Below are 17,601 nucleotides of genomic sequence, written 5' to 3'. Positions count from 1 at the left end.
AGACTTGGGAGCTAGGAGAGTTTGAGCAGGGACCGGAACATGACCTGATCATCYTCTCCAGCTGGACCGTGAATATTCCCCCTCTTTCCTGGGACGCTGGGTTAAGGTAACTCCTCGAGGTTGAGAGTCCTCTCACTAGGAGAGTGAACAAGWWAGCTTTCAAGTAGGGATAAGCAGTCCTTCCAATTAATAACGCAGTAATCGACAGTTTCAGGTTATCCTTTCTAAATTAGTAACTGATGGTTTTGTGTTATCCTTTCTAAATTAGTAATCACATTATTTTAATGGATGTTACTAATCCAAGAACTTGTGTGAGGAAATAAACATTTTATTATTATTATTATTATATTACTGTCTCAGTTGTTGCTATTGAACCTTCATAGCATGACAGTGCTACAAATACTTTCTCAAAATGGAGTTTTTAAATAAACTGGTAGCCTAAGGCAGCAGTGTCAGTAGCATCAGGACTTACAAAGTTTAACTTGCAGCATCCAAGAAAAAATGGTCATTAAAATCTTCAATGCATGCAGACCTGAAGTTTCTACAATTTTCTTAAAAAGGAATGCTTGGTAATTCCGTATACATTTTTTTTTTAATATAGAATATAAGGTATGACATCACCAAAATGGCACAAATGATTTTAAAACCATTCAGGAAATTCATATTTTCACAAGAATGCTTAATATTCCTAATCCCAAAGATAAGAGCCTAAAAAAGAGAATTTTGTGATTTGTATGAGAACATAAGAATGACAACATCAGATACGAAAGAAAATAAGAGCAGGGCAAGCACTAAATTTTCAATTTCATCATATGTTCTCCCAGTCTTTAGCAATTTGCCACTTTGGGACTTCCTTAGCCAGACATAATCATTAAGTCATGCTATTTCATTCAATACTTAGTATCGCCTCCCAGTCAGATTATGTTTGGATAAAGATTGTACATGCTCTTCTGGAGAGACGTACCTCATAGCTCCACTAAAATAGACTAAAATCAGTAAGAGTAACATGTCAGCTATCTGTTTTCCCATATAATTTCTAGTAGTATCAAATCACTTGTTTGTTAAATAGGTAGAGAAATACATCATTTAGGTTAATCACTTCTTCAGAAAATTGTCCATGTCATTTTCCTGTGCAGCCCCACAAAGCTTACAATGACACCATTCACTGATCTTTACTTCAATAATTTCCAAGACAAACATGAGGAATCTATCCAGGAAATCCTTCACAAATACAAAAAAACCCACAACATATCCATACCTTAAACTTACCTATATATACTTTTTTTTTCCTCTCTAAAACACTAAGGTTTGAGCATCTTTAGAGCAAAGGAATACTTTTTATAGCCATCATCCACAGAGGAACCTCACATGTTAAAAGATGGTTTTGAACCTGCAGCCTTCCAAAAGCTACTCTGCTGTGGCTTTTATAACTCCCTTTTCCTTAAATCATACGTCTTCAAAAACAGTTTTTCAAACAACTATATTTTCCTATACATTTTGAAACGCACTATTCTTGTAATAAAAGTTTATTCTAATCTAGTGTATTACAGACTGATTTGTACTGATTGACTATTTCAGTTTAAAGAATTTAGGAAGCAAACACATTTTAACCTGAGTTTGGTATAATATCCAGCACTCTTGTCAGCATTATAAAGTAATAATAGCAAATGGTTTTATTAGGTTCCTAAAAATATTTCTATTAATTTCAGAATTTCTAAAGGCGCTAAAATTAACCACACAAATATCTACCATAATTAAATTTTGTTCCTGACAACTTCATGCAATCTTTAAAAAAAAAAAAAAAAGTCCATTCAAATGTAGGGTAAACTCTGTCAGTGACACAGAGTTAGATTATTTCCTTTAATCAAATATTTAATTTTCCCTTGCAGTGCACATTTTTAGAAACAAAAGTAAATGCTAACCTGGACTAATAAGTGGCCCAAGTTGGAGAAATGTGTGTCATTTTCTTTTATATTATTAATCTGCTTCATTAACTGCAGCAACATTTCAACAGCTCTTTTGTTGACCATTTCATTAAGGAGTACTGCATTTCCAGACATGAATTTTACAGCTCCCATGCAATACAGGAGAGCTTCGTTGTTTTTTTGTAGATCTTCAGTTCTCAGGACCTCCAACAAACAATCTAAAATGAAAATCAGTATTCAGAAAGCCTAAGATTAATATTTTATATTTGATAGAGTCCAGTCCTTGAAGAGATTAACAACTGGGGAAAAAAAACCCATCTGACACAACTTTTTATAATACTTTTTTAACAACTGGGCCAGAAAAATTGGGTATTCAGACTGCAACCAAGGGACACTTACTGATGAATAACAGAAGGGCCTGAATTTGTTTTCCCAGGCTTCAGGAACCAACACAAGTTGTAAACACACACTGCTAACCATTAAAATTTTCAGTCAAGATTTGTGAATGTGATTGCATGTGCCTGGAATTTTGTGTATTAAGCTAGACACATTCTGAAGAGGCTTATTTTCAGTGGGTTTTTTCTCAGTACTTCCTGAAAAATCGAATGTCTTAAACATCTCAAATTGAGCACTCAAAGCACAACTGAGAGAATCAAGCAATTTGCTTACAAAAAGAGACCCAAAAGGTTGGGATGTCTCAGTCTGAAGAACAGGCTGAGTATATATGACTGAGGTTTACAAAATCATGAAGGTGGAGAGTAAGCGGAGAGCTGAAACTCTTATAAATTCTGCAATACTAGAACGAGGGGGACTTGATGAAAATAGCAGACAGGTTTAAAACAAAAGATAGAGAACTTCTAGAAAYTGCTGCTCTAGGAGATTGTACACACAGACAGAATCAGAAGGTTCAAAAAGGAATTAGACAAATTAATGGATAAAAGATCCAGAAACAGATAGAAAAAAGGATCAGGCAGGGATATACCATCTGACATCCTTAATGTAACAATTCTGATGGGGGAGTATGGGGAAAATGGCACATAGAAAGCAACTAAGCTTGTATGTTCTCCCTAAATAGATTCTCCTACAGTCATCCTCAGACACAGAATACTGGACTAGATGGACCATTAGTTTGATCTAGTAAGCAATTTTTAGTGTGTGACGAACATTAACGCTCAGAATTTTTCTCTGTGACTTCAAAGATGATTAATCTAACTCTTGCATTTCAACATCTTATATACAAGAACAGAATACATACCCAAAAATCTATCATTTTGTATGATATAATCATTTTTTTCATTTCTGCAAATTTTAAATGCAAGTTTGCAGACACTGAGAAGATTTTTTCCATTCACTTTCATCTGCAAAGAGCATAAAAGACAAGAATCAGAACTAAAGTCTATATATAAAAATACACTGCAATGCTTAAAAGTTAAGAATCACAGCAAACTTTTATTCCCACATGAGAACTCTCAAAATTCCAGCTGAAACCCTGACAATATAGTGAACCAAACTGAAAAGCTTACAGAATTCAAGGACTCCAATATCTAGCTGGTTTAAGCTCTATCAAGCAAACTGTGCCAACTGACTTCAAAATAACAGGTGATACATAAAATTTGTATATATATTTTACACAGGTAGCATACCAGGTAGCACATTTTTTTTCTTTAATTCACTCCACAAAAGATATTCCGCACAGGATTCACTGGTTAGGCATCTATGGCCATACAAAGATATTCAGATAAAGATAAAGGTGTTTAATTAGCTAAAGATATTATTCAAAAAAACTAAGCTTCATCTCCACACTTAGATTTTATTATTATTATAAATTATTACATCTTTTATTATTTATTATTTTATTATATATATTATTTTTGTTTATATTCCTGCATGTGGATCCCAGTTTTAGGACAATGTCTCTTTTCCATGTCTAAGCAACACATCAGCCAGCATGCACCAGCTATCCTGTTTTCTGTCCCTCCTTCCTCCCCCAGATATAATTCCCATGCAAAAAATACGCTCCAACAGATGCCTATCTGGATGAATGGGAGACAAGTATCCATACAGCAAGACATTGTGCTTAATGAACAGTTAGTTTAAATGCAGTTTAAAAGTATGAAATGCAAAATTAAATGCAAGCAGTAATTCACAATGTTGAGCTTTACATTCTACTATATTACAAAATAGCATTTTAAAAGACTTACAGACAGAATAATCTTTGCCAGCTTCAGGCAAAGTGGGTCTGAATCAAGGTCTACAAGTTTATATAATGTCTTCAGAAGCACGCTTTTTCTTTTAAATCTTTTCCCAAACATATTTCCTTCATTCAAGGCTTGATGGAGTTTGGTGCAAGCCAGACAAAGATTTTCTATATTGTCTTCTACTTGAAGCGGGTAGGAAGACAGAAAAATGTAGAAATTAATGGTCAGTACCGTCTTCTCCAGAACAACTCAATAGATATAGACACAGGAGAACAAAACAAAGAACAGTTTGCACAACAAAAATCAGGCACTTAATCATTCTCTTAAAATGCTAACTCTTCAGAAACAGTTTTATGTTGGTCTTTCCAAAAGAAGAGAGACTTAAGCTAAGCAATCCCGGAGTAACAGGGAGAGCTAAAATGAAACACTTCTTTAATGCTCAATAATTGGATTGACCATATGTCCACCAGGAAACTGTGAATCTGAAAAAAATTTCTTTAAACAGCCCTACCAAACATTACACACAAAAAGAGGCAGACAGTTAAGGAATATTTTTCTGCCTATGTATTTTACCTAGAAGTTATATATCAAGTGCTGCTGGGATTAAGAAAGACTGATTGCAAAAACTCTTCAGAACTCTTCAGTACATAGCAGAGCGGTAAGATGCATTTGGATGGACAGCTGGTCTGCTGATGAAAGTCTCCTCCATCTCCTAATCTAAGTGCCTCCAACATATATTTTAAATATATAAAAACAACATCTGCAGTAAACTATTAGAAAATCTGCATCTCAACACAATGAAATCATACACACGTTTACTTTAGAGGGAAGAGGGAAAGTCTTGCTTGCCTATTTTTAAAAATCAAGTATTTTAGTTTTTACATTTGTTTTCCCTGTAAGGTGACACTAACAAAGCACAGTGTAAAACTACTTAAACTTCCTGTAAAACTTTGCATTTGCTCTTCAAAGCCAAACTTCAAAGCCAAAATAGTTATAATCAAGGAGGAAAAAGCATTTGGCACAAAAATATATACGAACATGGAATTATGAGGAAAATCACTATATGTGAGACCCCAAAAATGTAAGTGGCTTCAAGAAGCCACCTCTCACACTGAGCAGTGCCTAGAAGCTAATCTGCATTCACCATACTCAAAAAAAAAAGAAAAAAGCAGACTATTCCACTTCTACTCCCATTAAGAAAGAAAATTTAGCAAAATTTGACATGATCCTAACACCTCTACTCCAGTAATCAGTGAAATAAGAGGGCACAGATCCAAAAGAGAAAGGGCTCCACTCCATCTTCATTTCAGCAAAATTAAAAACAAAAAAAGCATTTCTCACACATCTCATTGGGCATTTTTGAAGTTCATCATCCCTTGAGCACTGGGATGTAACAAAATAAAATATCTGCTCCTAGAGAACAAAAGCTATTTGGGTTGTATTTGTTTTTGCCATGTAAGAATCATCTCAAGTGCATGACATTCATAGAATTTTAGATATTAAGCTCCAAGTTAAACTTTTTTTTTTTTTTTTTAAAGGAGAAAGTTTTCTGCTTATATTTGATATGGAGAAAGGGGAAGAAAAAGACTTTCCTATTAATATATTAACATGTAAAACTAAACATGTCTTAAATGAATATGTATAGGGTTAGCTGAAAGAAAATGAAATAAGTGACTGTACACAAAGTCAAACAGTATTGCATATTACCAACAGATCCACTCAGAACATTAAAACTATGGAATTCCAATATCCACTTTGATAGAAATATTGTAACTGTGCAGTAAATGGCCCAAATGAAGCAATATATCATGCATCTGCAGGAGATGATGATGCAACTCATTTACTTTTAATCAGTGTGAATATTCAAGTACCAGCAGAACTCTAACTTTCAGGGTTTTGTAGTAGTACATTAAATCAACTGGTGAGAAAGTACTATGAGATAGTTTCATCTTTTATTAAAAAGTATGCCATAACTTTAATAAAGTGAACACTGAGGAAAAAGGGCATGAAAACTGATTTTTCTTAGCTCCGATCATGTCAAGAGAAGGACTGATTTTACCTGAGTAATATTTTGCTCACCTATAAAGAACATCTCACTATGCAAAACTTTAACTAGGGCTAATATGGCAATGTCAGTGTTAAGCAAGGAAAAGATGCAGTTACACAGCTATTTTCAAATTTTCTGACCAGCGTTTTTCTATACATCAGTGACAGAAGTGGGAATGAGAATACTTTCTTTTTAAAATGATGATGTATTTTTGGAATCATTCAGTACTGCATAGGTGTTCCATACACTTTAACACCTACAAACTTATGCAAGAAGTTTTCTAATTGTAATATGCTATAATGAACACTGCACAGCATCCTGGAAAACACAATCAATTCCCTTAATTTTACACTCACTTCTAACATGCTTGTAAAAACACARTAGTCTCCTTTCTATATTCCCACTGTCCAAGTAAATATAATATATAATATTTATAGAAGGCAACTAAACAACCTTATCAATGAAACTTTAAAATGGACTGAGTTATTTCAAGGTTCAATCTTTCAAGACATAGTTAATTTACTCAATATTGTTTTCAATATTCTGGGTCATTACATACATCTAACACCTTCAACACAAATGGAATTTTCATTAAGACTTCTTTACTTCTGTAAATTTAATTCAGATCTTCAATACAATCTAAACTTAAGCACTGAGTCTATGCAGTACTTTTTTCTTAAAATGATTTCCTCATCACTGACTTCTAAATTGACAAACCTATAATATCTAAGATAAGCTAATTTAATCAGACAGAAACTTCTCTAAAACAGTATTTTTCATACTGTTAAGCGACTGAACATATGAAAGCATAATGAATTAGGTAGTCTGATTACTGTTAATCTTTTACAGTAAACAYAGAGGATTCCCTCATGCTTTTTGTAGGAAGTAGTATAGAAAATGCACACTTTCAAAACCAATGTTACCCACCATTCTCCAGTTCATGCAGAATTGGTAGAATCTTTATGTGCCAAAAGTTTTCTTCCCCTTCTGATTCAATTATTCTTGTGTCATCCTCTAAGCCTTCAAAATACATTCAAAACAAGACCACACATTTAGTGGAGGTTTCAACTTCTACACAAATAAATCGTCACAAATGTTTTATTTATCAGTCAAAAAAACCTAAATGTCATAAGTTGCCGTATTCTAGGTTATTTGATCTATTCAAGCTTTTGTTTTTATTTACATTTGCTCAGAAATAAAAGTTTCAAACAAAACTAGATCGGATAAATCTTTTGTTACGTAAAGCTATACTGTAAATCAAGATATGTTTTTGGTTTTTGACATTAATGTTACATTTGATCACCAAATTGGAAGATGATGTCTATTTACATCAACATGTCATACTATTTTTCAGCTGACCTTCAGTTTTCAAGCATGTTAAATTTGTGCTCATGTGACAGCTGTGTTAAGAACATCCACACTGCAGGCAATCCTCTAGGACTAACAATTTTATCTAGTAAACATGCACAGTTTATTACACTAAACTTAGTTAATTAACACTTTGGTCTCAACCAAGAAGCACGGGGAAAAAGTCTTAATAGTTATTACATCCTCTTAGTGATCCTAACCACTTCATACAATAAGTTCTGAGGATGTCCTAACTAAATTTRGGTAAAATGCATATTTCCCTCTTATTTTTTGTTACATGTTAGATTATTTCCTATACAGCAATCTGGAAGACAAGTATCAAACTACACATATCTGAAAGATCTTTTGCCTCCAACAAAAAATGTCAGAAAGTTTGAATGCAACAAACTCCCAGCTTTCTTGGCTACTCTCAACAATTTACTCTACAATGAATGAGAAAAAACTGCCATTCATTTCAGAGAACTTAAAAGTCTACTTCACACAGAGAAGTTCTTTGAAATACTTCAGATTTTTCTTAGTCTGCTTTGAATAGGAGAGACAAGGAGAAAATGTCTATCAGAAAATATAAAGCTAAAAATTGGTAGACCAATCAACAGCTATCTGGAAATCTTCTTGAAACAAAACTGAGAACTTGATCTTTTTTCAGATTGGATAAGAGAGCTGGTGAAATAGTGTTTATTAAAAAATAGATTCTAGGATTGACTTTCATGTGAATGCAGTGTAACTGGGAATTATACCTGCTTCTTGAACCCCCTTTTCACATTCACCTAGCACTGTGTAAAGTAACAGAATTCTGGTCTTTACCACCGGCCCACTACTCCTGGACCAGAGTTCCTGTGCAACTTGAATTTTAAAGGAATTAATGAATTCAGAGGGTTGTGATCAGTGGCGCAAAGTCTAGTTGGAGGCCTGTAGCTAGCGGTGTCCCCTGGGATCAATACTGGGTCCAACCTTGTTCGACTTACTCATCAATGACCTGGATGAAGGGACAGAGTGCACCCTCAGCAAGTTTGCTGATGATTCAAGACTGGGAGGAGTGGCGGATACACCAGAGGGGCCTTGACATGCTGGAGAGCTGGGTGGAGAGGAACCTCATGAAGTTCAACAAAGGCAAGTGCAGGGTCCTGCACCTACGGAGGAATAACCCCCTGCACCAGTACAGGTTGGAGGTTGACCTGCTGGAAAGCAGCTCTGTGGAGAAGGACATGAGGGTCCTGGTGGACAAGGTGAATGTGAGTCAGCAATGTGCCCTTGTGGCCAAGAAGGCCAATGGTATCCTGGGCTGCATTAGAAAGAGCACTACCAGCAGGTCAAGGGAAGTGATCCTTCCCCTCTACTCAGCCCTGGTGAAGCCACATCTGGAGTGCTGGGTCCAGTTCTGGGCTCCCCAATATAAGAGAGACATGGAGCTACTGGAGAGAGTCCAGCAGAGGGCCACAAAGATGATGAAGGGACTGGAGCATCTCTCATATGAGAGGCTGAGAGAGCTGGGACTGTTGAGTCTGGAGAAGAGAAGACTGAGAGGGGATCTTATCAATGTATACAAATACAAATATCTTAAGGGAGGGTGTAGAGAGGATGGGGCCAGACTTCTCAGTATCGCCCAGTGACAGGATGAGAGGCAACAGGCACAAACCAAAACAGGAAGGTCCCTCCGAATATGAGGAAAAACTTCTTTACCATGAGGGTGACAGAGCACTGGAACAGGTTGTCCAGAGAGGCTGTGGAGTCTCCTTCCTGGGAGATATTCAAAAGCTGTCTGGACAGGGTCCTGGACAACGTGCTTTAGGTGACCCTTCTCGAGCACTGAGGTTGGACTAGATGATCTCCTGAGGTCCCTTCCAACYTCAACCATTCTGTGATTTTGTGATTTTTTTTTATTATTATTTTTTTTTACAAGGTGCATGTAGGCATTTTTTAGAGTTCTGGAGTAGGCAACCAAAGTTATTGTTATAATATTGAGGTTTAGGGTCATTTTTAACAATTGATTATTTTTAATAGGGATAAAAATCACATGTGACTCCACTGAATAACACAAACAACGCCATTAAAACTAAAATACTTACGTTTTCAAGTGATACTTGCCAGAAAGTATCTCCTATTATTTGGCACAAACTCTTGCATTTAAATGACATTTAAATGACAATGTAAATTCTTAGCTAGTCCAAGCATAACAATAATCATTATCAAACACAAAATATATTTTACTACATAAGAATACTGATAAGAGAGGCTTTCATTGTGAGAACTTTAAATCAAATATCTCAGACCTTAAATCAATGACTGTATGCTAAGCAGTACTTTGAACAGTAAAACAATTAAAATCCTCCCGACTATTTTAAAAGGCTGCTCTTAAAAAAAAACCAAAAAACTCTTTTTAATACTGTATATCTCTATTAACTATAATTTCTACATATATTTTACACTGAGTAAATCTACCAGTGATATCTATTTCAACAGATCATACATAAATGCTGCTGTTTGATAGGTATTATACTGGTAAGTAAATATATATTGTTAGTGTGTGCATATACATATATTAGTATATATTATAGTATATAGTATATATTATTAGATAAGTGGGTTATAGAACTGTTATATTATTACTTCTTTTGCAGACTTTTTTTTATTTTCTGAATCAAATGAGCTGATAGCCTTACTTAGATTTTTAATGATCAGTAGCTTATTTAATAAAACACTGCACAGCATTTGTATGAAGTGTAGGTTCTCTTCTGGATAACATAAGAGCGCAGCTCAAACAAGAACACAAGAGAAGCTTGCACTGATCTTTCCTGCCACAAAACCCACATATTGATTCAAGTACTTCCTTTCCAATTCACAGCTACTTTTCCTAAATTGAGAGGTGGGACTGACTTCTAATCATGCATGTGCCTAACGTTATGAAACAACAAATAGTTCATGTATGTATTTACAGATATGACCAAACTTCTCACTAGAAAAAAAGAATAAAAAAAGCCTTTCAATTTTTAGCTCAGAACAAAAAGGACTGATTTTTTTGTGTCACTCTTTGCCCCAAATGTGATACATTTGTCAGAAAAAAAAATACCAAGCTAAAAGCCATATAATGGCATAATTCTTTTAAGCTAGTATCTCTTGTAACTAACAAAAAAATTAAAATCAGTTTTTAACAAACAATATTAATCCTAGCAATAAGAATTAGCAGGAAAAGTTTGATTATAAAGAAAAGAAACAATAGTAAATTGAATATTTGCATGTGTCTCAGTCCTGGGAGATTTTAAAGGTGCTGATGAAAAGTTTTAGAACTAGCTGTAGTTAAAATATTTCAGGAACTGTCCTGAACCTTCTAGTTGAGCAACATACAATTCAACAGGAAAAATACTCAAGCAAAAAGTTCAGCAACTTGAAGATTTTGCTGTCTCAGTTTTTCACAGGTCTTAACCACAGCTTTGCATTCTGGTCAGGGGAAAAAAAAAAATCACTAATCGGTCTACATTTATTGGTTGCTGTTTTTAGCATGTAAATACAAGAGCCTTAGCAACACTGAGCTTTCAAAAGCCGTGTACTGCCTGACTTATTGTGTTTAGCCTTTTCATGGAATACTGAGTGGCTACAAATAGACTGTTTTAACACTGATGTATGTCTCTAAAATGTGAAAGTATAAACACAATCATATTTGAAAATAGAAATAATCTGTAAATGAACACTCCCCGTCAGTACAGAGAAGAAATGATTGTGAGCTCCTAGTGCTATCCCARCATTTATTCTGGGGTTAAGAATGAAGTATGTGTGAACTAAGGAAGCTACACAATGTTTTTTTTTAAAAAAAAAAAGTAAATATACAAGAAATAATCCTAATAATACACGATTTTTTTCAATAGCACAAATAGTTATGAGGCCTGTACATGGGGAAAATACAATCCCACAGAGTACTAACTCCCATAACATGATAAATACTCTCAGCTCCCTCTGAAGTCAATGAAAGCAGAGCACATCACAGCCTCTGCCAGAATGATCCAGAATCAGGCCAATGCTTAGTTCTAGAAAAATAGTAGTAAAGCAACAGCAGAGTAGAAATTTCAGGTTTATGTACTAGACTCACAGAAAGTCCAGCGACTTTCCATCACACAGTATGTGATAGATTTCTATCTACTATGTATGAAATGAGTCAGCTACAGGGAAATAAAAAATCTGTTATGTAAAAATAGCAAAATGCATCCCTACAGGGGAATCCAAAATCTGTATCTTCAGCTAACACAGCCTGGCAGAGCTTTATTAGTTTCAGGGCAACTATGACAGTTTACACAAACTGATGGGCCAACCAAGTATTAACTATTGGCAAGTTCTTAAGTCTACATATGGGAAAACTAGCATTTCCACCAGAGAAAATATCAAGAGATCTCCACTCTAAAAATCTGTTAACTATTGTTTTTCTATGCCAACAACACTAAAAATCCCAATATATTTAGAAAACCAAAAATACTGTTCAGTGAAAAAAGAAGAAAAAGATCTTCAAACCACAAAACTTAGATTATTTCCACTTGACTGTATTTCACATCTGCAAATGTAAGGAAAAAAAAAATACAACAATGAAAAAGAAGACCTATTTTGACTAGAGATTGAAGTGCTTTATGAAGTACCTGTTAGTCCTCTTTTCCAGCTCGTACTCCTTGGACATGATGAACTCRTGCCCAACTTTTTCATCTGGTCACTAAAAGATAGAGTGTACACACACACAAAGTATATCAGAATGCGATGCTTAAAATGCTTCCTTCTTTATATGACATCAGCATATCAATAGTTAATTGAAAAAGATAAGCTGCTTTGCTAAGTTATTAGTTTATCCACTCATTTAAAAAAATGACATTTAAATATAATTTCCTCCAGTATGTATTACAAAAAGATCCTTCAGAAACACTGACATATTTACACCACAAGARGTCACCATTATGGAATAGAAAACCTAAAAGCATTTACAGCTGTACAATAAAAGTTGAAATAAATTGTGCTCAAAATTATCCAATTTTTATCAATTTCATTAATTGAATATAAACTCAAATAGTTTAAAACTGTAAATTCATCCATTCACAAGGACAGTAATTTCTTCTGACAGAATTAACACTTCTAAAAGATTTAATGAATAGCATTTTTAAAGACAGAAATAACTTTATCAATAACCTTTAATCTAAATAGTATAAATTCCAGGTCTTCATGTGAACTACTGCTAACTGCAGTGATCACTGGGTTTGTTAATAAACATGCTATGTTGTCATTTCTTTATAAAGCAACACTAGGTAATGCCATAATTCCTATTGGTTGTATGATTAGTCTTTGTTTGGCCAAAGAAAACTATTACATACATGTATGATAAATCTGTTCGTCTATCTACACTTTCAAGCAGCATTGATCTAAAAAATATACAGGTTATAGACTTCCTTTATTATTAAAATAGGAATCTCCCCCTCCCTAAAATTCTGTACTAAAAGTCTTTATCTATGTTTTCTACTCTCAGTGTATGTCTAATTTAACAAATCTTATTTATAGCTCATGTACCAATATAACCTAATCTCCTAAATTTCCTTTTACAGGTAACAGAAGTGTGCCAGCAACGTTATTGTGATTTTCTTTAACCTGTTAATTTGGTTGCTATAAGGCTTAAAGCTAAACTCTTGTTTAAGTGGTTTGCTGGACTGCCACCTAAATCCTGTCTGCCAGGCCAGGCAAAAGATGTAAGTCATCCTATCAACAGATGGAGACAGAATAAAAGACAAAGCTCTTGTAAGGTCACTTCCCTACAAAAGGGACTAGATAGCCCAYTGTGATCAGTCAAAAATTTCCCAAGCAATTACATTACAGTGGAACACTTGCTTCATTATGGTTAACAGGGAATAATGCTTTCCTTTTAAAGCATGGGGATTTAAGTGCTCTAAAATTCAAATGCTTACACAAACTGTCTTGAAATTATTTCAGCTCATACATGGCAAATCCTACTCTTYTGGGGAAGCAACGCTTAAACAAAACAAAAACACTACACAAGAAAACTTGCATCTCTAAAACAGACCAACATCTGCATATACATAGACTAGGATAGAGGGTTGCTACAGCACATGTTAAATATTGACAGCAGTTCGGTGTATTAACACAAATAAAACTTGGTTTTATTTATGTGAATACCTCGTCCTACAGACTTCAAAAGTTCAAGAACTGATTCCATGAGGCTCAGCCATGCTTGAAATCAAGCCTACAGACTCCAGAAAGGAGGCTGGACAGGCAAGAGTGTAACTACTCAGTCACCTGAGATTAATCTAGCTATATTCATTCTTAAGAATGATGTGTAGGCATGATGATACCATCTGTCTATATTAATAAGGATTTTGAGCTTGCTTTCCTCACTAAAGGAGTTATGTAACTATATCTTGTCAGTGCCTCTTCCCCTAAAAAAATTTAGTCCATAGGATAAATCCAAGAAACCTCAACAGAGAATCCTACAAATTCTGTAGGAAACAAACTGCTGAACAGAAGAGACCCTGAAGCAAAGGATGTGGTAACCTGAACACTTATCAGATAGAGACTCCACACACAGGACACCATGAAAAAGTTTGAATAAGGAAGAGAAACAAAGAAAAAAAGGTTCCCTCAGAGCCCGTGCCTTCTTAAGAACCAAGATCAAACAGCTGAGAGATGCAAGCGTGTAGGAAACCACACTGCTGGCATTCACAGAATTATCTGCTTTGGGGAAAAATGTCCTGATACCTTAAACAGGTAACAAGAACTATCATTATTTCCAGACACAGAAAACACTGAGTATGTATATAAGTGAGAACAACTGGTAGGCATAGAGATCTCTAGGAAGTATGCACAATTTATGAAGCTTGTGAGATTATAAAATCCCCTTAGGTATCTTTACCATGCTGCCAACTGCATTTTAGAAACAGAGACTTGTGCTGCTTTGTTATCTTTTCACTTTCTTATACAGCTGAAACTCCAAGCAGCACTACCTTGTTAAGAACTATACAGTTAAAATGTAATCAAATTGCTCCTAAAGAATGTTACCTACTATTGAGGGGAATTGGCTTGTCAAGAGAGGGGTTGCCTTGGAAACAAAGTCAATTGGCAGATATCATCTGATAAAAGACTCATCAAGAAATAAACTGACAGAGGTACTGATGATTTATAGAGAAGAATGAACTTGATAACTGGATCATCTCTGTCTTCAGCAGCTCAGGTAAGGCAGATCACAGCAGCCCCTATGAAAAATGCTGCTTTCTTGAACATACGCAGACTTTGTGAAGACTTTCAAAGAGAAGGTGAGCCAGAACAGCAGGATGGTATTCAGGATTTTTCCCTCGGTGAAAAAATGCATGAAAAAATGCATGAAAGCAGCATTCATTCAGAAACTCTGTGTTTTTCCTTGTATTTTATATATGTATTTCCTTGTATTAACATGGACCATGATGTGTCATAGGGCCACAAAGCCAGCAAATCACTCCTTTATTTTTATTAATTTATTAATTTCCTTGCTAGTACAGAGCCCTGGTACCCCAAAGATTATCTAGTTCCAGTTAAGAGGGAGTGCACAGGTAAACGCTAACACAAGTTAATGCTTCTGTACAGAACTGTCTCTAATAAGCACCTTTGATCAGTCAGGTAGCTTGCTTTGCAGAAAGAAAACAGAACACGATCATGTTTCCTGTAGAAAAGCCCTGAATTTTGAACTTGGAGGCATTCCGTCTATATACTGCCCACTCCTGTCATCATGGTGAGGTTCTTGCAACACTTCCATAATCTTACAACTTTTGAGGGCAAAACTGGAAAATATGGAAGTAGGAGATGAACAGATGAGCGCAATAACAGGATGATGCAACAAAGAATGAAGGATACGGGGGATAATTTTCAAAGAGAAGAGTAGGAATAACCAGGGATGAGCAAAAGACAAGTGCAGTGAGTATGGGAAAGGCTATAAGACCCACGTTATACTCCTCTAAATGCTAGGTGGATCTGCTCCTCTAGATTATGAGTCTTTCCTCCTGCACCCATGTAAATTAAAATTGGGGTGTCTCTCTCTCCCCCAAAGGAAAGGTACAAGTTGTGACAATTTAATGTAAACCAAGATCTAAACAGAGTCTTGTAAAGGCAGTGAGATACTAACCTAAAGACAGTGCACAGCACACACTGGGTAAACTTTGTGAGGAGGCCACAGATAGCAAAAAATAGCCAAGATACAGAAATATATTTATTTTCTGTTTTTAAACACTGAAATGAAAATGAATCACCAACTTTATGATCTGGAAAATAAAATTCTACAGAGCACCCTTAATTTTGCATTTATAGGTGTCTTTTGTTGGTGAATTCCATGGAACTGCTTAAGACAACGGATTGTCTGGCTCAACATCCAAGGGACTTATAGATGCTGACTAACAAAACACCATTTCCTCTCCCTGTCAGCTCCAGACAGTAAACCTCAAATATCAAACATCTAAACCAGAAAAGGTAACTTGAAAGATAGCTTGGAAAAAAAAAAAAAAAAAAAAAAAAGATAGCACAGTGATCTGAAAGTGTCATCTGCAGAGGATGCAAAAATTTACAGTATACTTACATCATATGTAAGTATATGTATCAGAACATGGTCTAGATAGTCCAATAGCTTGTCTTCAACTACCCTTAAGTGTTTCAGAAGACAACATAAAACCAGTAAGTACAGACATTCAAAGAACAACCTCTTTAGAAGTTTCTTCTTGCTAAGAGGCCTTTAGTCTGTTGCTGCCACATGAAAGATCTCTTATCATATCATCTGTGTGCCCTTGATAAAATCTCAGACTCGGTGCTAACCTCTAGTAGCATTTCCTAAAATAATTTTTAGTTGTGGGAAGAAAAAATTTTCAGTTTATTGCCTTTAAGTTTCATTTCTTCAATGTCCTTTTTCTGGAGTTGGGAAACTGTAATCAGAAGCACAACATTTCTAAACATCTGTATCTGCATAGCATTTACCATATCAGTTAACCACAGTCCTAATCTTCTCAGTTCCTTTCTCACAGGCAAATCTATCCCCCGCTAGCTTCACTGTTTGTCTGTACAGTACTTCCCCCCCCCCCTTCTTTATTTTCATGGGGTAAAGAAAACCAATAGTAGGTAATCTGAAAGTATGCTAGTCATTCCTGTAGTGAGACACATATAAAAGCCATAAGTTGCACTAAAAGTCCACCTTGCCCAGTATCTTCTAACAGGGGCCAAAAGGCTTCTCAGATAGCTTCAGGGAATAGAGGGTGCTGCTGCAGTGCCCTACTGGAGTTCTCCTTCAGTTCCTGCCTTCACATTTTTCACCCTCATGCATTCCCCCCCCCATCCCCCATCTATTGTCCTCAATAATCACTTGATTTCTCCATGGTTTATTTTTATTTATTCCCCGCCACACTCACCAATCCTTCCTACTCAGCCCTGAGGGGAAGGCCAAAGAAGAATCCTGGCAAACTGGAAACCTGGAAAGAGGCATAAGAACAGGACAGTGGCCAAAAGCACGCACTGCCTACAGAACAGTTTAAGAGGAGGGCAAACAAAGTGCTACTTCACCAGAATCCTCTCCATCCCACTGTAATATGACAGCATTACAACATTTTCAGTCAGTTCATATCCCATCTCAGGCATCCTAACACTGTTTGCTCTAGGAAAAAACAAAAAACATAACCCGTAAATCAGACAAAATACAACTGTAATCTCAAATAGATTTGCACAATGGCCCAGGATCCCACACAAATTAAAACCAGTGGGAATGTCCCCTCCAGCCCCAGCAAAAGTGCTGAAAATTATACCAAGATTCTTTTTATTCAATGACTAGTTAATTTAGAACCCCAAAACATGGCTCAAATTCTTACAAAGAGCAATTTTATTTTGGATCCTTGGGATACTGATGTTTTCAGGTCTTAGACCATCCAGAAGAAAGCATTTCCTATCTTTTCACAAGACTCTGAAAGCAACCCATTCACTGCAAAAAGGAGAAGATGCAGACTGTTTATACATAAATAGAAGCACTGAACATCAGATTTTATAAACATATGCTGCGTGCATTGGTAAACCAGTTGTGATGTAT

At 35.6% G+C, this 17,601-nt stretch overlaps 1 protein-coding gene across 20 annotated transcripts in view; it reads right to left on the bottom strand.

Moving 5' to 3' along the window:
* The window catches only part of ARMC2 (armadillo repeat containing 2), a 79,724-nt gene that overhangs the window by 39,559 nt on the left and 22,564 nt on the right, over nt 1-17,601 (bottom strand). For 16 of the 20 annotated variants that reach the window (XM_026071985.1, XM_026071982.1, XM_026071977.1 and 13 more), the window contains 6 exons: nt 16,934-16,993; nt 12,158-12,228; nt 7,098-7,190; nt 4,127-4,305; nt 3,181-3,283; nt 1,923-2,143 (listed from right to left, as the gene is read on the bottom strand). In XM_026071985.1, the coding sequence (XP_025927770.1) occupies nt 1,923-2,143; nt 3,181-3,283; nt 4,127-4,305; nt 7,098-7,190; nt 12,158-12,228; nt 16,934-16,993 (727 nt within the window). The remainder of the gene's footprint in view (nt 1-1,922; nt 2,144-3,180; nt 3,284-4,126; nt 4,306-7,097; nt 7,191-12,157; nt 12,229-16,933; nt 16,994-17,601) is intronic. The other 4 variants (XM_026071987.1, XM_026071991.1, XM_026071986.1 and 1 more) reach the window with 3 other exon arrangements.

Source organism: Apteryx rowi, unplaced genomic scaffold (genome assembly GCF_003343035.1).
Source record: "Apteryx rowi isolate R43461 unplaced genomic scaffold, aptRow1 scaffold_334, whole genome shotgun sequence".
Taxonomy (NCBI): domain Eukaryota; kingdom Metazoa; phylum Chordata; class Aves; order Apterygiformes; family Apterygidae; genus Apteryx; species Apteryx rowi.
Note: the sequence above shows the minus strand (reverse complement) of the source record. Positions and strands in the feature narration are given on the sequence as shown.